The sequence below is a fragment of the Elaeis guineensis genome, chromosome 4 (genome assembly GCF_000442705.2).
Source record: "Elaeis guineensis isolate ETL-2024a chromosome 4, EG11, whole genome shotgun sequence".
NCBI lineage: Eukaryota > Viridiplantae > Streptophyta > Magnoliopsida > Arecales > Arecaceae > Elaeis > Elaeis guineensis.
In genome coordinates, this window is record NC_025996.2 from 3435041 (window position 1) to 3461207 (window position 26167).

The 26167-nt window shown below is 36.3% G+C and overlaps 1 protein-coding gene and 1 pseudogene across 1 annotated transcript; both read right to left on the reverse strand.

Moving 5' to 3' along the window:
* Nucleotides 1-14684: 14684 nt before the first annotated feature.
* Nucleotides 14685-25083, reverse strand: LOC109505233 (uncharacterized; the record flags this gene model as incomplete). Its single annotated transcript, XM_073255319.1, is given in 3 exon segments — nucleotides 14685-15172; nucleotides 15642-15749; nucleotides 21653-25083. Coding segments are annotated over 3 exon segments (3898 nt in total), but the record flags the coding sequence as incomplete, so codon positions are not given.
* On the reverse strand, nucleotides 16461-25269 carry LOC140857061 (uncharacterized; annotated as a pseudogene).
* Nucleotides 25270-26167: the final 898 nt, after the last annotated feature.

Consider the following 26167-nt stretch of genomic DNA (forward strand, 5'->3'; position numbering starts at 1 on the left):
TGTTTCATGCCTTATCTTTCATTTCTCTTTTAATAATCACATGATTTTTAACATTTTCTTTCTGGCTCTGGAATATCGAAATCTATACCTCAGTCATCATCCGGATCGAATCCACTTAAAAAGTCTTTCAAGACTGTCCCAGGATGAGCTCCTGGCCGGCTGTCCCACGTACGAAAGTCCGTGAGAGGCTGTCCCAGGCATAAGCTCCTGGCGGGCTGTTCCAGGCATGAGCTTCTGGCCGGCTGATCCACCTGTAAGCCAATGGGGGCTGTCCCAGGCATAAGCTCTTGGCGGGCTGTTCCATATGACAAGGCTAGTCCATACCATATATCTCTTTCTTTTCATTTAATCATTATGTATTGATTTCATCAAATCAATTCTGTCTTGCATTATGATCAATTCAGATATGTCATATCCATATAATCATGCCATCAATTTCTGATACATATATATATTGACATAACATACTAATGCTCAAAATCAAATAACAGTATCTCAGGTATAATAAATTCATCGATCTCAAATCCGACGATGCAAAATCAATAATGCAAGACCAACAGTAAAATAGCATATATATATAATGGTGATCATGTACAGAGATTCTTACCTTTACGGGTAACTGATCCAAGCATAGAATTCAATGTTCTTCTTTGATTTATGAATTTCTCTAATAAGATATTCTACTCGATTTCTTATGCAGACAATCATCTCTTCATAACCCTGATCAATATAAAAATCACATATATGGAGAAAATTATCGATAATTGATCCTAATACACAAATCGAGGACCTCTCTTAGGATTAATCAAAATTAGGACTTGTCTATGTATCAGGATCCTTCATTGATCCATAAGACTTTTAGAGACAGAAAATTCATGAAGAGAGAGAAAATTTTAGAGAGAGAAAATTTTAGAGAGAAAAAGTAGAGAGAGAAATTTTCGTATCCTTTCGATGAGGCACTCATGATCGAGATCATCAGAGATCATATCAGGGTGACTTAATATGAATCAAATATTATAAATTTCGAATAGGATCAGACTGGGATCAGATCTACTGCACGAATTTTAGAGCAATCTCAAATCATCATATTTTTATTTCAAATTTATCCTAGGATCTGTGATGAAATCAAAGAATGAGAAAGACTCTAGAGAGACAAAATTCATAAAGAGAGAGAAAGGTCTAGAGAGAGAATCTAGAGAGAGAAAATGTAGAGAGAGAAAGTAGAGAGAGAAGAGAGAGAAAATTTTTCTCTCTTCTTCTTCTTTTTATTTTATTTTATTTTTATTTTTCTCTTTCTCTTTTTTCTTTTTTTTTTTTCCTTTTCTTTTTCTTTTTCCTTTTTCTTTTCTTTTTCTTTTTCCTTTTTCTTTTCTTTTCTTTTCTTCTTCTTCTTCCTTCTTCTTTTCTTTTCTTCCCGTGGCTTGTTTTTGACCGAAACGGGGGATCTTTGATCTCCTCATTGGTTGGCCGGCCGGTGGCGCAGCCGGCACGGAGATGGTCGGCGGTCGAAGGAGAGGTGATCCGACGGCAAGAGGCGACCAAATCGGTGGTCGGCGGTGACCACCGGCGATGGAAAACGGCAAAAAGAAGGATTTTTTTCACAACAAAATCCAACGACTCCGATCGCCGGCGAGCGTGCACGTCGGCACGGGAAGGAAGGGGAAGGAGAGAGGAAGGGGAGGAGGCTTACCTCCGTCGCCGGCGAAGCTTTTCCGGCGAGAAATTGGACGTCACAGTGATGGGTCTCCGTGAGAAATTTCCGACGATTGCCGCCGTTTTGCCCCGAGATTTTCGATGGAAAGGAGAGAGGAGGGATCTCCTCCTTAAATAGGACTGGAGGGAGCTTGTCTTCGACTCCGATTGGGAGCCGGTGAACGGAGGAAGAAGACTCCCTTCGGGAGTCTTCTCCCCTGTTTTTTTTTTTTTTTTTTTTTGGGCTATGGCTGATTCTGGGCCCAATTTGGGCCGGGGTGTTACATTCTCCCTCTTCAAATAATTTCATCTTCGAAATTAAGTTATGTTGTTGAAATATATTTCAAAGTATACATTCTTCATATCATTCTCAAGCTTACAATAATGTCTTATATATTATTTATTTCTCATGATCTTGTTATAACAAAATTATTTGAAATTTTAAATTCATCTCCTCTTATTGATTTCTCAACTTTTTCGAAGAACCGTAACATTTTAGACTTATATTAATATACCATCGTTATTTGTCTAATACATTTTACTCGAAATTCATAATTATCTCAGACTACCCTATGATAGAAAAATAAATAAAGGTCAAACATCGGGCACTCTTCACAATCATCGATTTTTTTCTTCACTTGATCTTCCAATAAATTTTATATGTAATCTCTCATCTTAAGAAAATCTCAATCTTCTATATCAGTTCAAGTAACAATATTAATTTTTTTTTTAATAAAAATATGAGATCTATGTCAGGATATTCTAAGTTTAAACTAATATCAGAACTATCAAGCTGTTAATAAACTTGAGATATCTAAAATTTCTTGACATTATCTACAATGAAGCAACCTACTGACAAGATTATCCGGCTATGATCGGATTAGATCAAAATCTGTAGCATCCTTTCATTATCAATAAAATCTTTCCTTATTTGCAACTAATGTATTTCATCTAATATCTTTTGATTTAAAAGATTAATATTTCTAATCAATTTAATCCACCATGCTTTGCTGCGCACTCTGATATTAATTTATCAAATTATATAAGTCTATCAAAGATAAAAATATCCTTATATGTTAGATCAATCCAGGATAGATCCAACCTTCAAATTTTATATAAAACTTACGGTAAAATTTTAAGTTTCTTTATCTTTACTACCTTTGGGTATAGCATATTAAATCTTGATCCACTTTCTATGTTTGAAATTATTGTATAAGTTTCATCACTCTTCAAGAATCCAACATATCTAGAATCAATTGGAGTTAACCTTAGATTTATCTTACAATCATTTAGATAATTTTTAAATCAATTTTTTTTTTTTAAAGAATTAATTCTAACTTGACAAACTAGAAGAATTCAAGCCAACATCCTTAAGTAGAATCAACTTGATTATTTCTTGTAGATCTCTCTTTATCACAATCCTTAATATTAATCAATAAATCCATACAAAATTTTGTCCATTGTATAAGTCATTCAAAATTTAACACTAACAAGATGTCTTAGTTCAATTTTAAAAAAAATGATCGAAACTTTGACTTGAATAGTTAATACACTTCATCATCTTCAACAATCACAAGAAAAATAAAATAAAAATCTAATCCAAAGATAATAATATGAATTATTAAAGATTTCATCATAACCTGTATATCATACTCTGACAAAATCAATTTTCTTCTTTAATTTAACAACAATATCAAAATACTTTTGATCCACTTAGAAAAGTAAGCTTTTGACTTGAAATTCAATGTAACTTGAAGGATCAAGGAATACTATTCAGAATATGATATTTTAAGTAATCAAAGATTTCACCAAGATATGTATCTCATATTCTCATAATAAAATTCAAGTATATTTTTTATTTAAAATTGAATTTTATATATGATCCTCTTATAGGTTCAGTGTTCAAAAATATTTCTCTCTCATATGATGTAATTCTTCTTAGACTATACCCTAATTAACTTTTTTTTGATAAGTCCAAAATTCATAATGCTCAGACAATTATTATCGAAATTAAAAAAAAATATCATGATCTTCAATCATATAAGTTTTACATTCCAAAATCATCTAGTATACTCAACATAACTTATCAATACCTCCCACTTTATTTCAAGGTCAACTCTTTTCATACTTAGGTCGACCTTACTAATTGAAATCTAAGATATAACTTGTCAATTCTATTATAGATATCATATGCCACTTATACATAAAGTTTCATCATAGTATTTATTGATTCAAAATCTAAATATTGATTCCTTTCTTTTATGTCAATCATGTTCCTTATGATCATAACTTAGGTTTAAATATCACTAAAGTCATAATTTCAAATCATTATAATCTTAAGCTTAAATACCACTTAAATCATATTTTCTAATGATCATAACCTAAATTATAATATCATTCTATTACATCCTTAATGATTATAACCTTAAACTCTGATATTATCTATCATACTCTATCGATTATAATCTCAAAGTTTTGATATCATTTATATGACAATTCCTAGTGACCTTAAACTTGGGCTCTAGCACTGTTCTGTCATATCCTAATCACTTGTATCATTATCTCCAAATGAATGTAACCTAAGCTCTAAGCTCAGATGCCACTCTGTCACATCCTACTGATCTTACATAAAGTTTTAATATCTCTTCATAATTTCTGGTGATCTTAAATGTAAGCTCTGATACCATTCTGTCACATCCTAATTATTTATATCGTAATCTCCAATGATCATAACCTAAGCTCTATTATTACTCTGTAATATTTAAATCACTTATATTATAATCCTTAATGATCATAATCTGAGCTCTAATACTATTTTGTCACATCCTATTGATCTTACATAAAGTTTTAATATCTCTTTATAATCTCTGGTGATCTCAACCTAAGCTCTGATATCATTCTGTCAGGCCCCGAACCCAACATCCGGGTCGGATACGTGATGGCCGCACATTCCTTAGAGCAAGCCCTAAAGAATATGCAAGGCCAAAATAAATCATTACAATCTTAACATCCATAACAATTAATTTCAAATATAATTCATAAAACCTTGCATACTTACAATTTAAATTTTTTCAATTCTCTGATCAGATACTATGACACTCTATTTATCCTTCTGCTCACCCGTAAATCCAAGCCATAGCCAATCTAAGTCATCCTGTAACTCTGAGAAGAAAAAGAAAGATGAAGAGGTGTGAGCTTTACAGCTCAGTAAGAATTTTCATATCACACTGATATAGTAATATAGTCTGAAAATAAGGATAAGCAGTAAGGTATAAAATCTTATGTTCAATGTCTAGAATCATGCAAATATTCATAAATTTTCTGTCTTATTAAAATAGATGCATCATCATATGTTAACAGGTGAAACATTTTTATTCAACAATTGTTTCATGTCTTATCTTTCATTTCTCTTTTCATAATCACATGATTTTTAACATTTTCTTTCTGGCTCTGGACTATCGAAATCTATACCTCAGTCATCATCCGGATCGAATCCACTTAAAAAGTCTTTCAAGACTGTCCCAGGATGAGCTTCTGGCCGGCTGTCCCACATACGAAAGCCCGTGAGAGGCTGTCCCAGGCATAAGCTCCTGGCGGGCTGTCCCAGGCATGAGCTCCTGGCCGGCTGATCCACCTGTAAGCTAGTGGGGGCTGTCTCAGGCATAAGCTCCTGGCGGGCTGTTCCATATGACAAAGCTAGTCCATACCATATATCTCTTTCTTTTCATTTAATCATTATGTATTGATTTCATCAAATCAATTCTGTCTTGCATTATGATCAATTCAGATATGTCATATCCATATAATCATGCCATCAATCTCTGATACATATATATATATTGACATAACATACTAATGCTCAAAATCAAATAACAGTATCTCAGGTATAATAAATTCATCGATCTCAAATCTGACGATGCAAAATCAATAATGCAAGACCAACAGTAAAATAGCATATATATATAATGGTGATCATGTACAGAGATTCTTACCTTTACGGGTGACTGATCCAAGCACAGAATTCAATGTTCTTCTTTGATTTATGAATTTCTCTAAAAGATATTCTACTCGATATCTTATGCAGACAATCATCTCTTCATAACCCTGATCAATATAAAAATCACATATATGGAGAAAATTATCGATAATTGATCCTAATACATAAATCGAGGATCTCTCTTAGGATTAATCAAAATTAGGTCTTGTCTATGTATCAGGATCCTCCACTGATCCATAAGACTTCTAGAGAGAGAAAATTCATGAAGAGAGAAAATTTTAGAGAGAGAAAGTAGAGAGAGAAAGTGGAGAGAGAAACCTTCGTATCCTTTCGATGAGGTACTCATGATCGAGATCATCAGAGATCATATCAGGGTGACTTAATATGAATCAAATGTTATAAATTTCGAATAGGATCAGACTGGGATCAGATCTACTGCACGAATTTCGAAGCAATCTCAAATCATCATATTTTTATTTCAAATTTATCCTAGGGTCTGTGATGTAATCAAAGAATGAGAAAGACTTTAGAGAGATAAAATTCATAAAGAGAGAGAAAGGTCTAGAGAGAGAATTTAGAGAGAGAAAATGCAGAGAGAGAAGGTAGAGAGAGAAGAGAGAGAAAATTTTTCTCTCTTCTTCTTCTTTTTATTTTATTTTATTTTTATTTTTATTTTTTTCCTTTTTTGTTTCTTTTGTTTTTTTTTTCTTTTTCTTTTCTTTTTCTTTTTCCTTTTTCTTTTCTTCTTCTTCCTTCATCTTTTCTTTTCTTCCCGTGGCTTGTTTTTGACCGAAACAGGGGATCTTTGATCCCCTCATTGGTTGGCCGGTCAGTGGCGCAGCCGGCACGGGGATGGTCGGCGGTCGAAGGAGAGGTGATCCGACGGCAAGAGGCGGCCAAACCGGTGGTCGGCGGTGACCACCGGCGACGGAAAACGGCAAAAAGAAAGATTTCTTTCGCAACAAAATCCGGCGACTCCGGTCACCGGCGAGCGTGCACGTCGGCACGGGAAGGAAGGGGAAGGAGAGAGGAAGGGGAGGAGGCTTACCTCCGTCGCCGGCGAAGCTTTTCCGGCGAGAAATTGGACGTCACAGTGATGGATCTCCATGAGGAATTTCCGGCGATTGCCACCGTTTTGCCCCGAGATTTTCGATGGAAAGGAGAGAGGAGGAATCTCCTCCTTAAATAGGGCCGGAGGGAGCTTGTCTCCGACTCCGATTGGGAGCCGGTGAACGGAGGAAGAAGACTCCCGAAGGGTTACAGCTGATGTCTTATATGGAGATATCCCAGTTAACAGGGAGCATATGGAGATATGAGATACAGATGATCTCCTCCATTCATAATCCAATCACTTTGCTTCCCTCAACCAAATGTTACCTGTCAACGCTTGATTCTCGCTGCTGGCATATTTTCATTAGCTTGGTTGTAAATATTTGTTATGCTGTAGCAAAAGCACTCTCACGGATAGCAAACTTTTATATTAGACAGAGACATGCAATCACACTTTTATGCTACCTGGAATGACTGAGAAGGAGAGAATGAAGCAGTTTTTGATGAGTATTAGCTGTTCAGTCGACAGGAGAAAAATAGCAGTCTGAGCTTGTCCGTAACGGCTCAGATTTATATCATTCCAATAATATCTTTCTTTGTTTGAGCCATGACAGCCAATTATATACCAACAATTGGATGGGAGCCTATAATTCACATTGAATGGATAAGTGACTTTGGATGACTTGTCTATTCTTCCCTATGGAGATAGATTCTCCAAATAATATGCCACCCTATTGTATGGTTGTTCGCTTTCCCATATTCAATTCCTAATCAATCTCTTTAGGGGGTGTTTGGTTGAGAGAGTGGAGGTCTGGAATTAAAATCGAAATGGATGACTCTCATTCCAACCATTTAGTTTGGAGGAATTTTATTCTGATTCCGGGGTGGAATGAGAATGGCTCAATCTATATAGAATTTAGGGGTATTTGGTTTGCAATCGGAATCAGAATAGGAATGAGAATTGAAATGATTTGGAATCAGAATCGGAATGATCAAATCTTCCGAAGTATTTGGTTCGTGATCGGAATTGAAATTGGAATGAAAATTTGAATCCATAGAGGAGAATAGGGATGGAGGGAGCGTTTGGTTCGCAACCGGAACCAAAATGGGAATGAAAATCGAAATGGTTTGGAATCGGAATCGAAATAGTCAAATTTTTCGAAGCGTTTGGTTCGTGATCAGAATCGAAATCGGAATTGGAATGAAAAATTGAATCCGCAGAGAAGAGTAGAGATTGAGTTTTATTTAGATTGATCTATTCTTATTTCATCCTGAAATTGGAACGAGACTCCTCCCAACTAAACGGTTGGAATGGAAGTTATTCATTTCGATTCTAATTTTAGACCTCCACTCTCTCCAACCAAACACCCACTGAGTTCTATATAAATTGAGCCATTTTCATTCTATCCTGGAATCGAAATTGGAATAAAACTCTTTCCAATCAAATGGTTGGAATGAGATTCACCTATTTCAATTCGGATTTCAGATCTTCACTCCTCTCAATCAAACACCCCCTCAATCCCTACTCTCTTCTATGGATTTCTATGACGATTTCGATTTCAGTCACGAACCAAATGCTTTGGAGGATTTGGTCATTTTGATTTCAAGCCATTTCGATTTTTATTTCCATTTTCATTTTGGTTGCGAATCAAACCCCTTTTCAATTCCTACCCCCTTGACTCTCTTATCAACATTATGTATAATAATACTTGCTCCACGAGATGATTTATAAAGCATAGATATTGAAATCAAGCATTACTTGAATTCTTTCCCTTCTTCAACCCTAGGCCCTCTTTTGCACCATTGGATCTGGTAAGCTCAGCACATCAATGAATCTTGTATCATTATAGGCCTCTACGATGTTGAAAACCCTCTTGAAGGTTAAGAAGCCATCGATGTTGCCATACCTCCACCAACATCAAAACTTAGTGCATGATAACCAATCATCTGGATATGGGCCCAAACTCTCTTGGAATTCACACCTTCCAAGAGCATATCTCCAATAGAGTTGGTGAAGTCATCGGAAGTTGATATCAATGACTTGGGTTTAGGTCCCACCCTCATCCAAATTTCAATCCGGTTTCCTGGCCTAATTCACCAAAAAAACGAAAAAGAGAAAAAGTGCATATAAGCTGTTTAAGAAAGCAATCCAAAAAAAAAATCATAAATCTTCATTTGGCTGTTTCCATAGTCCGGCAACGAAGCATAGAGAATGGGAGCAGGGCATGGGAAGGCTGGGAACAGCTGTAGCATCGCAAAGATTAACTGATGCAATAATGATATAAATTCACTTTGTCTCTTTGTGGTTGCTTACCAAAGCAAACCATGTTAAAAGAATGAATTCTTACCAAACTTATTTGAAGAACATCAATTTACATAGAAGTTCAAAACAAGGAGATTGAGACATTAATGCTTCGCAGAATACCTCAGATATGCTCCATGCCTTCAGCTTAATAATACCAAATCAAAAAAGAAAAAAGAAAAAGAAAAGGAAAGGATCAAGGGGAAAAGTTGGTTAGTACAAAGAATTAGATAACTTGCCCAGCATAAATATTTGCAAGCATGACAAATGACCTTGAAACAGAGAGATGATAAGGAGAGGGAAAATTCCAATTTTTAGTTCATGGACAGATAGAGCAGCCAATTGCCTGAATAAAAAGCACTGACGAGTTCAAAGGAGGTAAAAGGAGAGAAGAAATGAGATTTTAATTTAGAGAGATTGTGCCAGCCACAAATTGAGAGAGACAAGAGGGTAATCAAAGTCTTATATCCGTACTAAGAAGGAATCCGGTTGTCGGAGATCCCAATGCCACCAATAGAGGCGAGAGGGTGAGAGATTACAGTTTGGCGGGGTGAGGATAGATTGGGGAAGCCAAAGAGGTCGAAACTTGGTTGCACCGAAGATCATTGGGATGGAATTCAGAGCCATAGATCGAAAGTTTAGGGGGGAATCAGGAGGAAATTAGGATTCGAGCGGATGATGCTGATGCTGCTGTGTGTGCTCTCCATCGGCCATTGGCAATGTGAAGCTTCGAAGAAAAGATGAGGCGACTAGAGAGGAAGGGAATGATGCGTGCACATATGTCAAAGCAACCATGGATGATCCATATATTGATACATCTTCACAGCTCTCGAAGAAACGGGATGATCCAGATTTATTCATCTGTACAGATCTCAAAATAGTTACTATGTGATCAGGATTATCCATCCATTTATTCATTCACATGCACAAATCACCAAGCAACCACCTGGGTGATTTGAATATTTATCCACATGCATAAATCTCAAAGTGATCCATAATTGAATTTTTCATCCATCTACATTGATCTCGAAGCAATCTAAATATTCATCTACTTTCATAGATCTTAAAATAATTATGTGGACGATCTGAATATTGATTCATCTATACATATCTCAAAGCAATCAATAAATGATCAAAATTATTCATCTATTTGTATGGATCTTAAAAGACATTGGAATAGGTCAAAAAAAGAAAAAAGTATTTTTGGCACTTGAAATGGTAGGCTAATGTTATTTGTTATTTTTTATCAATTGAAATAGTAAACTAACACTATCCGCTGGTCGGAAAGTTGAAGGACCAGCTTGGAGTAATTTGAAAATTTGGATGATCTGTTTAAAATCTTTTAAAGTTGGGGATATCTTTGAGATTGGTCTTAATTTGTGTTGCCTAATCCAAAATTATCAATAAACTACTTTGCAATTTTAATATTATATAATTATTATGAGGTTGTTCACAAACAATCAATCTCTAGTTTGAAACTAAAATTTGTGATATCAGTTAGTTACATCACTGCAGATTACTTCTTATAGAGATGATATTCTTATAAAGTTCTCATGTTCTGTTATTATGAGCCACCTTTCCAAACAAGCCCTCTAATATTAAGCCAACTTCCGCAAGGCCGCGGGTTATTTGCGAGTAAGCCGCTATGGACTTCAATGTAGTTCTGGGAATCTATGCGCGATTGAAGCACAGCTTGGGACCTCGATAGTTTTTCTTAGTCTCCAGCAATCCGGAATCCGACAAGAAAGGGCTGGGTTTCCGTGCCCTTTCTTGCTTCCTCCTTATCGCCTTCCCCTTCGCTTGTTCTTCTGGAATCGGCCCATGGCGACCGCCGTTGCTCCCAAATTGGAGTCCTCTCAAAGGCTTAGGAGTTTCTCTCTTATTGGAAGCAGCTAACCTATCAAACACCAGCTCTTCTCAATTCCACTCTACGTCTATATCTCTTCAGGGACATCCGATAAAATTGGAAGGACACTCTACGTCTATATCGTCTTGTTTCCATTTTCTTCCGCTCAATTTCACTCTTCTTTTTCCACTTTCTTACGCAAAAAAAATTGATAATTTGTTTATTATACGAACTTTTATTTAGCGTTCCTCTAAGATTTCATAGGTTTTAATGCAAGTTTTTTACTTTCTTTCACCCATTTCTATCCCCCAAACACCCACCTTCTTGGTTGTCTCCTTTGATACCCTCGGATCGAGAGATATTTGGAGCTTCAAGACACATACTTACCTACCTCAAATATGTGCTCTTGAGTCATAACCCTGAAAGGAAACTGGCTTTGTTTACTTGAAATTTGAATAGTCAATTATGTTTTAATAGCACAGCTGAGACGAAACAAACTGTTAATCTAGCTTCAATACGAGACAAGAACTATGTCGAATTTATTCATAAGAAAACATAGCAAACAGGTGCCATACAAGTGAGCTGGCCATAAGAGATTCACAGGAGGAACCATTACCATGAGGAAGACTCTCATTATGCATGCTAGGAAAAGAGTAGAAGCTAAAGATGCATCAAGAAATTGAGGGTAAGCATGATAGGGTTATTGGTTACTTCGAGCCAAGAGGAAGCGATATGCATGGGGGGTGCATGAGTGACAAGAGAAGGGTAGGAAAAGTAGAAGGATTTTATGCAACAAAACAAGCCAAAATCAACCAAAAGGCTTGCGACAATCCATAAAGGAAAGATCCTGGCAAGAGTGGAATGCTTGAGCACCTAACAAAAAAGGTGATGTGCTAGAACTGGTAATTTGAGTAGGACCATGATATCAATAATCCTCTTTTGTTTGTCAGAAGATGTATGCATGAGGAGACTTGTGGACCTAAAACTTCTTGTGTTCGCCTGAATGGAGATTATGTGTATAGGTTACCTGTAGTGGGAGAATTAGAATAAAGCCACTTAATTATAAGGTGATTGCGAATAAAAGCTAAAATCTGAAACTATGTCATGTATTGGTGGCGTATGGAAATAAAACACCCAGTCGGAGCAACTTTTTCTTCAAATGCATGGATCTTCATTGTCCCTGAACCAATGATCTCACAAGCTGCTTCGCGGCTTAAAAGAATAATGCCTTCACTTTCCATAAAGCAAACGTATTGAGCTCTTCCAGCACCAACGCAATAAGAACTATGGAAATCCAAGATCCATTTATTTGAAGTGTTAACACTTGTGGGGGACTGTGAAAGCATTTTCATAATGATGTCCGCACAACCTCAGACACCACCACTGCATCCAGAAAACCACAAGTGCCTTTGTTCTTCTTTGTATGTTATGAAAGACCACCTCAAAAGTTTTTGCATAAGTAAAATTTTTCAATGCGTACACAAACAAAGGTTTCAATGTAGAAAAGCATAAATCGCTAGCGTGGAGGTTTTGGAGTCTCGTACCTAGGTATTTCTGGATTAGATGCTAAGCTGGCATCAAGACAAAAGGAAATTGTACTATACCAACAGAGTTGTTGTTGCGGTCGACAAATATCCACACTACATCCTCAGCAGTAAATAGGATCCTCCATCAAAGGCCTGAAGAGGCTCTTCCAGCCAGGACAGCTAACATGAGAGGGTTTGAGAGTGACAGGAATCATCTATGTGGCACTCAACACAGTAGCATCAATCGATTGAGGAACAAAGCCTTAATGAAGAACCATGAAAACATATTTGAAGAATGGTTAACCAGTTTGTTATTGTTACATTTATTTCGAAAAAAGAGTAAGGGCTTTAAAAGAAGTATTGAGTTTTGGTGGGAGCACAGCATTTCTCATGATAGAGTGCCTGTGGTGGGTGAAGTCTCCGAGAACGCGGACGGATAAAAAGTTCCAAGAATAGCCTTTTTATGATTTGATTAAATACTTTTTATCCGGTTCTGATTCAATTTAAAGCAAGTTTGGTCTCGGTCAGGTGTAGTTTATTTGTCTTATCAATTATTTGGTCGGCTGCTCTCACTGGCTTTTTCTTGGCTTCAATTGGTTATGTTTAGGATGGGCTTAGTTGGGTGGAAATTTTCTTGATGGAATGCTGAGCAATAACAGTTTAGCCAACTTCAGTCTGTGTTTAGTTTAATCCACGCCATTTTGAGCCCCACGCTTTGGATTTTGGAATACACCCTTGTCATCTGCTAGCTTTACATGGCAATATCTTTTGCTGTGAAATGGCTCTCACATTTTATCAGTTGCTTTCTTTAAAACCGTGCTTTCTGTTAGCAAGGGGCTAATATTTTTTTCAAGCGGTCAAAATCATTAGGGGAAAACATTACAAAACTACCCTTTGATAAAAATATTATTATTATCAATTTATAATATTTATTTATACTAAAAAAGTAAACAATCTATAAACTTATAATCTTTGAAATCTATAATTATATTAAAAATTATATAAATATTTAACTTAACACATAATTTCATAAATTAATTATTAATAAATTAATTATATAAATAACTAACTAATTTATAATTTTATTTAAATAGTTAATTAATATTATATAAATAGTTAATTAAAAATTATAAATATAAATAGAGAAACAGAAGATAATCTAATTATTTAATTATAATTATAAAATTATATATTAAAATTAAAATAATAATTAATAAAATTTAATAGTATATAATTAATTGTGTATATAAAATATATATAAATAATATTAATGAAAAAATAGTATTATATTTTTATCAAAAAAATTAATAAGAGGTAATTTTGTCAATATTAAAATCCATTATTCAATACTCCATCCATCTTTCTTTCATCCTCTCAATTTGTGAGGATGCAAAATGATGAGCCAGGATGGATGGATAATCTATTTTTCATTCATCCTTTTTGTAACTTTGAATCAAACGATGGACGGAAGTCATTCATCCTTCCAGTCTCATCCATCCATCCTTTCGTGACCCCAACAAGCACAGCATTAGTGTCCATGTGGAGCTTGAATAGATTAAAATTTATACTTAAATTAGGATATTCCAAGTTTAGAGTGTTTGTCAGAGAAATTACTTTAGGTGGCTTTTATCTAGAAGAATTTGATCATACGAGAAACTTTTAGCATCCTCTAGAGTAGTTTCTAGGATTTTTACATGTCTGTTGATATATGTTCCATGTCGTGCCCTAATAATTTAGTTATATCTGTTATTGACTAAGGATTGCATTGTCTTCCTTATAGATTCCTCAAATCTTTCTCTTTCCTTGCCTTTCCTATTTTCTTATTTATCCAATCATTAAGTAAGATTCAAAGATTTATTTTTTTTGAAAAAAGTAGTTAAAATTCATTAATTGTTAATTCTTCTTCCGAGAGTCATACTAGAAGTTTATCTCGCTAGTCTTGCTCGATCATGCTTTTGTCAATTTGACAACTAGCTATGACTATGCATACAATTCTAAAAAGAAGCCTCCTTTGTATTTAGAATTTTTGAATGTTGCCATGGTTATATCACAGTGATCCATCACAGTCTTTTGTGTTTCCTCTCTCTTTTTAATACTCATTGATCCATCAAAAAAATCATTCCATTTGAATATATAACTTGGATCATGACATTATAGGCCACCTATGAAGTGGCGACACTACACATAAAAGAAAAGTAAAGTTTTTTTTTTTTGGTGCAAAAATAGAGGAAGTGAGACACTTCCCTCAAATTTATTGAAAAGAATAGAGAATGAGAACAATAATGTGGAGGTTCATATGATGGTATCTCTAGAAGGTAAAAACATAATAGAGTTACAAAAACTTATACCATGTGACATGAAAGAGCTACATCATATTTTTGTAGCTTTTAAGCACTACATCTATATTGAAAACTCCACTAATTGATGTAATTTAATTGAATTGAATGGCTCGTGAATAGTTGGAATGTTGCCACTCATGAATAAATGAGATACCCTTTGCATGGTTGGTCGTGCTTGTGGTGTACCATGGATGCATGAAAATGCTATAATAGCCAGCAACAGTACTTCTTTTACCATATAAGCTGTAGGAGGTGAGATACGTTGATCTAACACATCAATGAATAACATCTGCTGGATGTTTGATGATGATAAAGAGGAGATAAGATCACGCGGATGCTTTCCCATTATTATTTCTAATATTATTATGCCAAAGCTATATACATCACATTTCTCATTCGCCTTTGTTGTGTATGAAAGCTCTGCAAAAATGTAAAGAAATGAATATTCTTTTTGTTTCCAATTTCAATAATTTTTTGAAACTTGACAAAAATGCCAAAATCTTGCTGCCACTTATCAAATGCAATTTTTGGCTTAAGTTATATATTAATTTTTGGAAATAACTTGATATTTGTAAAATAAATGTTATTATTGATGAATTGAAGTTTATGCATGGTAGTGGTTTTTATTTCTTTAACTTTCCTGAAATGATTACCAGTTAAATAATATAATTGTCATTAAAAAAATTAATTATCTATAGGCACTTGTTTTTATTTAAATATCCAAGTTTTGGTATAGATAGATTCATAAATGAAAGATATAAGATACTAATCCTATTTTAAAATGGATGGTAAGCTATGTAAGACTAATCCTATTTTCTAAACTCCAAGGGGATTATTCCGAATATTTTGTTGCCACTCAAAGTCAAGTTGAACAGTAAGCTCATAGTACCTAACTCTTTTGGTATTTCTCCTGCAAGTTGATTGGAAGAAAGGTCCAAAAGTTGTAGTTGAGCCAACTTCCCGAATTCGGAGGGTATGCTTCCAGTAAGTAGGTTTCCTGAAATCTTAAAGGATGTCAAATTTTGACAATATGCCCAGCTTGATGAAATTTGGCCATATAATTGGTTGTAGCTCATGTCAATGTAGTCTAGTTTGGGATATATCCCAAAAGCTTCAGAAAATATTTCCATTAAGCTTATTTCCGTCAAGGCAAACTCTAAATAAGCTGGAGCAGTTTTTCAAACTTGATGGAATGGGGCCCTTAAAATAGTTGTTTGCCACAATAAGACGTTGAAGCGCACCTCCTTTACAAACTTGTGAAGGTAAGTAACCAGATAAATTGTTATCAAACATTTCTAGGTCAACCAAGTTGGTGTGATTATCCAATTCTTGGGGCAAAGAGCCTGACAATAGGTTGTTCAAAGCATTAAATTCAATTAAATTGGTGACATTTCCTAAAGTAGAAAGGATAGAACCTGAGAGTTGATTTTCTGAGATTCCTAGATTACGTAAGTTCACTAGATTGCCTAATTCATGAGGGATAGTGCCTGATTAATGATTGGTGAAGAGGTACAAGATGTCAAGTATGGTGAGATTTCCTAAAGTGGAAGGGATGGAACCTGAAAGTTGATTTTCTGAGATTTTTAGATTACGTAAGTTTACTAGATTGCCTAATTCATGAGGGATTGTGTCAGATAAGTTATTAGTATAGAGGTGCAAGGTGTCAAGCATGGTGAGATTTCCTAAAGTGGAGGGGATGGAACTTGAGAGTTGATTTTCTGAGATTTTTAGATTACGTAAGTTCACTAGATTGCCTAATTTATGAGGGATTGTGCCAGATAAGTTATTAGCATAGAGGTACAAGGTGTCAAGCATGATGAGATTTTCTAAAGTGGAAAGGATGGAACCTGAGAGTTGATTTTTTGAGAGTTCTAGATTATGTAATTTCACTAGGTTACCTAATTCATGAGGGATGGTGCCAGATAAGTTATTAGTATAGAGGTACAAGGTGTCAAGCATGGTGAGATTTCCTAAAGTGGAGGGGATGGAACCTGAGAGTTGATTTTCTGAGATTCCTAGATTACGTAAGTTCACTAGATTGCCTAATTCATGAGGGATTGTACCAGATAAGTTATTAGTATAAAAGTACAAGATGTCAAGCATGGTGAGATTTCCTAAAGTGGAGGGGATGGAACCTGAGAGTTGATTTTTTGAGATTTCTAGATTACGTAAGTTCACTAGATTGCCTAATTCATGAGGGATTGTGCAGATAAGTTATTAGTATAGAGGTACAAGGTGTCAAGCATGGTGAGATTTCCTAAAGTGGAGGGGATGGAACCTGAGAGTTGATTTTCTGAGATTCTTAGATTACGTAAATTCACTAGATTGCCTAATTCATGAGAGATTGTAACAGATAAGTTATTAGTATAGAGGTACAAGGTGTCAAGCATGGTGAGATTTCCTAAATTAGAGGGGATGGAACCTGAGAGTTGATTTTTTGAGATTCTTAGATTACATAAGTTCACTAGATTGCCTAATTCATGAGGGATTGTGCCAGATAAGTTATTAGTATAGAGGTACAAGGCGTCAAGCATGGTAAGATTTCCTAATGTGGAGGGGATGAAACCTGAGAGTTGATTTTCTGAGATTCTAGATTACGTAAGTTCACTAGATTGCCTAATTCATGAGGGATTGTGCCAGATAAGTTATTAGTATAGAGGTACAAGGTGTCAAGCATGGTGAGATTTTCTAAAGTGTAGGCGATAGAACCTGAGAGTTGATTTTCTGAGATTTTTAGATTACGTAAGTTCACTAGATTGCCTAATTCATGAGGGATTGTGCCAGATAAGTTATTAGTATAGAAGTACAAGGTGTCAAGCATGGTGAGATTTCTTAAAGTGGCGGGGATGGAACCTGAGAGTTGATTTTTTGAGATTCTTAGATTACGTAAGTTCACTAGATTGCCTAATTCATGAGGGATTGTGCTAGATAAGTTATTAGTATAGAGGTACAAGGTGTCAAGCATGGTGAGATTTCCTAAAGTGGAGGGGATGGAACCTGAGAGTTGATTTTCTGAGATTCTTAGATTACGTAAGTTCACTAGATTGCCTAATTCATGAGGGATTGTGCCAGATAAGTTATTAGTATAGAGGTACAAGGTGTCAAGCATGGTGAGATTTCCTAAAGTGGAGGGGATGGAACCTGAGAGTTCATTTTCTGAGATTCTTGGATTACGTAAGTTCACTAGATTGCCTAATTCATGAGGGATTGTGCCAGATAAGTTATTAGTATAGAGGTACAAGGTGTCAAGCATGGTGAGATTTCCTAAAGTGGAGGGGATGGAACCTGAGAGTTGATTTTTTTAGATTTCTAGATTATGTAAGTTTACTAGATTGCCTAATTCATGAGGGATTGTGCCAGATAAGTTATTAGTATAGAGGTACAAGGTGTCAAGCATGGTGAGATTTCCTAAAATGGAGGGGATGGAACCTGAGAGTTGATTTTTTGAGATTCCTAAATTACGTAAGTTCACTAGTTTGCCTAATTCATGAGGGATTGTGCCAGATAAGTTATTAGTATAGAGGTACAAGGTGTCAAGCATGGTGAGATTTCCTAAAGTGAAGGGGATGGAACCTGAGAGTTGATTTTTTGAGATTCTTAGATTACATAAGTTCACTAGATTGCCTAATTCAGGCGAGATTGTGCCAGATAAGTTATTAGTATAGAGGTATAAGGTGTCAAGCATGGTGAGATTTCCTAAAGTGGATCGGATGGAACCTGAGAGTTGATTTTCTGAGATTTCTAGATTACGTAAGTTCACTAGATTGCCTAATTCATGAGGGATTATGCCAGATAAGTTATTAGTATAGAGGTACAAGGTGTCAAACATGGTGAGATTTCCTAAAGTGGAGGGGATGGAATCTGAGAGTTGATTTTCTGAGATTTCTAGATTACGTAAGTTCACTAGATTGCTTAATTCATGAGGGATTGTGCCAGATAAGTTATTAGTATAGAGGTATAAGGTGTCAAGCATGGTGAGATTTCCTAAAGTGGAGGAGATGGAACCTGAGAGTTGATTTTTTGAGATTCTTAGATTATGTAAGTTCACTAGATTGCCTAATTCATGAGGGATTGTGCCAGATAAGTTATTAGTATAGAGGTACAAGGTGTCAAGCATGGTGAGATTTCCTAAAGTGGAGGGGATGGAATCTGAGAGTTGATTTTCTGAGATTCCTAGATTACGTAAGTTCACTAGATTGCCTAATTCATGAGGGATTGTGCCAGATAAGTTATTAGTATAGAGGTACAAGGTGTCAAGCATGGTGAGATTTCCTAAAGTGGAGGGGATGGAATCTGAGAGTTGATTTTTTGAGATTTCTAGATTACGTAAGTTCACTAGATTGCCTAATTCATGAGGGATTGTGCCAGATAAGTTATTAGTATAGAGGTACAAGGTGTTAAGCATGGTAAGATTTCCTAAAGTAGAGGGGATAGAACCTGAGAGTTGATTTTCTGAGATTCCTAGATTACGTAAATTAACTAGATTGCCTAATTCATGAGAGATTCTGCCTGATAAATTATTGTTGTTGAGGTACAGAGTCTTGAGTTTGATGAGATTGCCTAAATTGGAAGGGATGGAACCTATTAAATTATTGTACAAGATTTTTAGATCCAAGAGGTTAACTAGATTGCCTAGTTCACGGGGAATATAACCAGAGAATTGGTTTCTAAAAAGGTAAAGCAACCTTAGGCTGATCAGGTTACCAAGGGTCGGAGGGATGGGTCCAGTGTGATTGTTTTGGGATAAACGAAGTGCATGGAGACTCTTGAGCTGACCAATCTCTGGAGGCAGTGCGCCTGTGAATTTGTTCGAGGAGAGATCGATCTCAGTCAGGTTAGAGAGGCGGGCAAAAGCGATGGACAAATTGCCAGAAAGGTGATTATGGGAGAGATCGAGGGAGGTGAGAGCGGAAAGCGTGCTGATGCTGGGCGGGATTGTTCCAAAGAAGTAGTTGCGTCGGAGGTGGAGGCGAGTGAGAGATGGAAGGGCGGAGAAGTTGAGGCTATCGAGCTTACCTACCAAGCCCGCATGAGGTAGGCTGATGCCAGTGATCACGGGTGGGCCTCCATTAATCTCCGTGCAGGTGATACCATACCACATGCAAGTATGGTTGGAGAGAGACCAAGAACTGAGTTGTTGGGCATGTGATTTTGGAAGGGTGGATTTCCAGTGGAGCAGAACTCTCGCTTGGGATTCAACGGTTGGAGAAGCAACTTCCATTGCTGATGAGTAGTGAAGAATTAGGAAGAAGGATAGCAGGAAGAGGGCAGTGGACAGAAGAAGATACGGAGAGAGGGATTTGTATTGGGAAGGAGGCCTACGACTAGGATCCATAGTTAACATGGCTCTCTAGTTTTACATGCCTGTTGATATGTGTTCCATGTCGTGCCCTAATAATTTAGTTATATCTGTTATTGAATAAGGATTGCATTGTCTTCTTTATAGATTCCTCAAATCTTTCTCTTTCCCTTGCCTTTCCTATTTTCTTATTTATCCAATCATTAAGTAAGATTCAAAGATTTTTTTTTTTTGAAAAAAGTAGTTAAAATTCATTAATTGTTAATTCTTCTTCCGAGAGTCATACTAGAAGTTTATCTTGCTAGTCTTGCTCGATCATGCTTTTGTCAATTTGACAACTAGCTATGACTATGCATACAATTCTAAAAAGAAGCCTCCTTTGTATTTAGAATTTTTGAATGTTGCCATGGTTATATCACAGTGATCCATCAGTCTTTTGTGTTTCCCCTCTCTTTTTAATACTCATTGATCCATCGAAAAAATCATTCCATTTGAAAATATAACTTGGATCATGACATTATAGGCCATCTATGAAGTGGGACACTACACATAAAAGAAAAGTAAAGTTTTTTTTTTTTTTGGTGCAAAAATGGAGGAAGTGAGACACTTCCCTCAAATTTGTTGAAAAGAATAGAGAATGAGAACAATAATATGGAGGTTCATATGATGGTATCTCTAGAAGGTAAAAACATAATAGAGTTACAAAAACTTATACCATGTGACATGAAAGAGCTACATCATATTTTTGTAGCTTTTAAGCACTACATCTATATTGAAAACTCCACTAATTGATGTAATTTAATTGAATTGAATGGCTGGTGAATAGTTGGAATGTTGCCACTCATGAATAAATGAGATACCCTTTGCATGGTTGGTCGTGCTTGTGGTGTACCATGGATGCATGAAAATGCTATAATAGCCAGCAACAACAGTTCTTTTACCATATAAGCTGTAGGAGGTGAGATACGTTGATCTAACACATCAATGAGTAACATCTGCTGGATGCCCAATGATGATAGAGAGGAGATAAGATCACGCGGATGCTTTTCCATTATTATTTCTAATATTATTATACCAAAGCTATATACATCACATTTCTCATTCGCCTTTGTTGTGTATGAAAGCTCTGCAAAAATGTAAAGAAATGAATATTTTTTTTGTTTCCAATTTCAATAATTTTTTGAAACTTGACAAAAATGCCAAAATCTTGCTGCCACTTATCAAATGCAATTTTTGGCTTAAGTTATATATTAATTTTTGGAAATAATTTGATATTTGTAAAATAAATGTTATTATTGATGAATTGAAGTTTATGCATGGTAGTGGTTTTTATTTCTTTTACTTTCCTGAAATGATTACCAGTTAAATAATATAATTGTCATTAAAAAAATTAATTATCTATAGGCACTTGTTTTTATTTAAGTATCCAAGTTTTGGTATAGATAGATTCATAAATGAAAGATATAAGATACTAATCCTATTTTCAAATGGATGGTAAGCTATGTAAGACATTGAAATTGAAAAATAATGCAAAGTATAAGACATATAACCTACAAATAGAATTACTAAAATAATAAGGAGAAATTGGAAGCATGACTTACCTGGGGCAGTATATCCAACTGTGCCTGCTAGCATGCTCCAATTTGATAAATCCGATCTTAAAATTCTTGCAGTGCCGAAGTCCGAAAGATAGGCTTTGAAATCAGAGTCTAATAGTATATTATTACTAGAAATATCTCGATGCACTATGGATGGATTACAATCATGGTGCATATATGATAAAGCATGAGCCACATCTTTGATAATACGAACTCTTCTCTCCCAATTCAAATCCTCTACTGTTTCTTGACTGCGAAGGTTGCTAGCTAAACTTTCCTTCTCGATGTACTGATATATAAGAAATTTACAAACTGGATTTGAGCAAAACCCATGAAGTTTCACAATGTTGCGATGACGAATTCTGGTTAATGCTTGAATCTCGCTCTTAAAACTTTTCTCGTCAAACACTTCTTCCATTGGATGAAGTTTTTTAACAGCCACCACTTGTTTCATTGGAAGTTCTACTTTATAAACTTTGCCATATGTTCCACCTCCAATGCAATATTTCTCATCAAAATTTTCAGATGCATCAATGATGTAGTCATAGGCAACTCTTCCATCAAAATTCAATATCGAAAATATATCACCAATAATAACATAATTATCTTTTTGCTCTGCAGGTTTTCCTCTCCTACAAAGAGCTGCAATGATGATAGCAAACATACCTAAAAGAACCAAGCTACCTAATGTAGGAGTGATAGCAAAGAGTATAATATGGTTTTTAGTTGAATGCCGAATGCTTACAGTTGTTGATCCACAAGAAGGCAAACTTGGCACTTCACCACATAAACCTTTGTTTTGGATAAACCATTCTGCTTGAGCATTTTGAAACAACTTGCTTTTTGGGACTGGGCCTTCCAAATTATTGTACGATACATCAATTGACGACAAACTCAACATGCTTCCAAAAGATGAAGGAATGGCACCAGACAAATTATTGTGGGATAAGTTCAAAGATATTAAATATGTCAAACCTGCTAGTTGTGATGGTATCTCTCCTTCAAGAAAATTATGGCTCAAATCAAGCACATCTTGCAATCTTTCTAACCCTCCAATTTGAGATGGAATGCTCCCATTCAGTTTATTTTTTCCCAATTTCAAGGTGCGCAAGTTAATGCAATCCTCTAACTGTTTGGGTATTGGACCACTAATGTCATTGTTGGATAAATCAAGAATTTGTAGATTGGACAATTTTCTAAACTCCAAGGGGATTATTCCAAATATTTTGTTGCCACTCAAAGTCAAGTTGAACAATAAGCTCATAGTACCTAACTCTTTTGGTATTTCTCCTGCAAGTTGATTGGAAGAAAGGTCCAAAAGTTGTAGTTGAGCCAACTTCCCGAATTCAGAGGGTATGCTTCCAGTAAGTAGGTTTCCTGAAACCTTAAAGGATGTCAAATTTTGACAATATGCCCAGCTTGATGAAATTTGGCCATATAATTGGTTGTAGCTCATGTCAATGTAGTCTAGTTTGGGGTATATCCCAAAAGCTTCAGAGATATTTTCATTAAGCTTATTTCCGTCAAGGCGAACTCTAAATAAGCTAGAGCAGTTTTTCAAACTTGATGGAATGGGGCCCTTAAAATAGTTGTTTGCCACAACAAGATGTTGAAGCACACCTCCTTTACAAATTTGTGAAGGTAAGTAACCAGATAAATTGTTATCAGACATGTCTAGGAAAACCAAGTTGGTGTGATTACCTAGTTCTTGGGACAAAGAGCCTGACAATTGGTTGTTCAAAGCATTAAATTCAATTAAATTGGTGAGATTTCCTAAAGTAGAAGGGATGGAACCTGAGAGTTGATTTTCTGAGAGTCCTAGATTACGTAAGTTCACTAGGTTGCCTAATTCATGAGGGATTGTGCCAGATAAGTTATTAGTATAGAGGTACAAGATGTCAAGCATGGTGAGATTTCCTAAAGTGGAGGGGATGGAACCTGAGAGTTGATTTTTTGAGATTTCTAGATTACGTAAGTTCACTAGATTGCCTAATTCATGAGGGATTGTGCCAGATAAATTATTTACATCGAGATACAAGGTCTTGAGGTTGATGAGATTGCCTAAATTGGAAGGGATGGGACCTATTAAATTATTGTATGAGATTTCTAGATCCAAGAGGTTAACTAGATTGCCTAGTTCATGGGGAATATTACTAGAGAATAGGTTTATGTGGAGATAGAGCAATCTTAGGTTGGTTAGGTTACCAAGGATGGAAGGAATGGAGCCTGATAGTTGATTTTCTGAGATATATAGAGTATGTAAGTTCACTAGTTTGCCTAATTCATGAGGGATGGTGCCTGATAAATTATTGGTGTAGAGGTATAAGGTATCAAGCATGGTGAGGTTTCCTAAAATGGAAGGAATGGAACTTGATAGTTGATTTTCTGAGATATCTAGATTATGTAAGTTCACTAGTTTGCCTAATTCATGAGGGATTGTGCCTGATAAATTATTGGTGCAGAGGTATAAGGTATCAAGCATGGTGAGGTTTCCTAAAGTGGAAGGAATTGAGCCCGATAGTTGATTTTTATAGATTGCTAGTTCATATACATGACTAAGTTTGCCTAATTCATGAGGGATAGTGCCAGATAAATGATTGGTGAAGAGGTTTAAGGTGTTAAGCATGGTGAGATTTCCTAAAGTGGAAGGGATAGAACCTAAGAGTTGATTTTCTGAGATTTCTAGATTACGTAAGTTCACTAGATTGCCTAATTCACGAGGAATTCTGTCTGATAAATTATTGTTGTTGAGGTACAGAGTCCTGAGTTTGATGAGATTGCCTAAATTGAAAGGGATGGGACCTATTAAATTATTATACGAGATATTTAGATCCAAGAGGTTAACTAGATTGCCTAGTTCACGAGGAATATAACCAGAGAATTGGTTTCTATAAAGGTAAAGCAACCTTAGGTTGGTCAGGTTACCGAGGGTCGGAGGGATGGGTCCAGTGAGATTGTTTTGGGACAAACGAAGTGCACGTAGACTCTTGAGCTGACCAATGTCTGGAGGCAGTGCGTTTGCGAATTGGTTCGAGGAGAGATCGATCTCAGTCAGGTTGGAGAGGCGGGCAAAAGCGATGGACAGATTGCCGGAAAGGTGATTATGGGAGAGATCGAGGGAGGTGAGAGCGGAAAGCGTGCTGATGCTGGGCGGGATTGTTGCAAAGAAGTAGTTGCGTCGGAGGTGGAGGCGAGTGAGAGATGGAAGGGCGGAGAAGTTGAGGCTATCGAGCTTACCTACCAAGCCCGCACGAGGTAGGCTGATGCCAGTGATCACAGGTGGGCCTCCATTAATCTCCGTGCAGGTGATACCATACCACATGCAAGTATGGTTGGAGAGAGACCAAGAACTGAGTTGTTGGGTGTGTGGATTTTGAAGGGTGGATTTCCAGTGGAGCAGAACTCTCGCTTGGGATTCAACGGTTGAAGAAGCAACTACCATTGCTGATGAGTAGTGAAGAATTAGGAAGAAGGATAGCAGGAAGAGGGCAGTGGACAGAAGAAGATACGGAGGGAGGGATTTGTATTGGGAAGGGGGCCTACGACTAGGATCCATAGTTAACATGGCTCTCTAGGTGCTCAGTGGTTTTTGGTTCTGCTGATTGGTTGGTACCGAGATGGGGATTCGAGCACCTTATTTATAGACCCGGGGAGAGTGCATGCGTTCGGAATGAACTGGCTGGATTACTAGTTCTGGATCGGAAGAAGGCCGGTTCGATCCACTTGGAGTTCTAATCCTGTTTCTATATGGTAAAATTAGTAATTCTTTCACCGGCCATGAGTCGCCTATGATTAAGAAAGTCGCCCATGATTGAGAAATAAATTAATGTATTCCTTTGACTCTCGTAGTCTTTCATCTTTCATCTCAAAAAAGGCCAAAACAATGCACCCACCATGGCCCTCTTTCACGTCCTTCTGGCTGTTCGATAATTGATGTCCATTTTGTTTCATGTAAGGAGGGTGGAGGTGCAGTTAACGGTGAGTTGGTGGTCCGATGGGGAGCACAGGGGAGGTGGGGCGATGAAATTACCCTCCAAGATTGATTTTTTACTGTTTTATCCCCAACTGGAGCTCTTACTTCTACAAGTATTTCCTTCTGATTAGATACCATTCACCAAGACGACAGGTATTGCTGATTATAAGGAAACACGTCAGACCTAACCATCCAATTTTGTATATGGACTGCTCTAACAGAAGGATGGAACTAAGCTGATCTGAAAATCGAATTTAAAAAATATATTTACATACACAAAAAGGATCAATGACTATAAGTATGCAAAACACATTTATAAGACAAGAAATATTTGCATGATTGAAATCATGTAATTCTCGCAGAACGGATTTTCAGTCAAAAATCTTTTTTTCTGAGTAATGCTAGATGACCTGAACATCGCCCAGAATCAATCTACTACAAAGGCTGCTGTCATTAATGGCTGGCTGCTTCTCTGACTCTTCAGAGATAGAGACCAACGGGTCACAACTGCATCCTTTTCCTCTCCCTTTCTATGATTACTCATG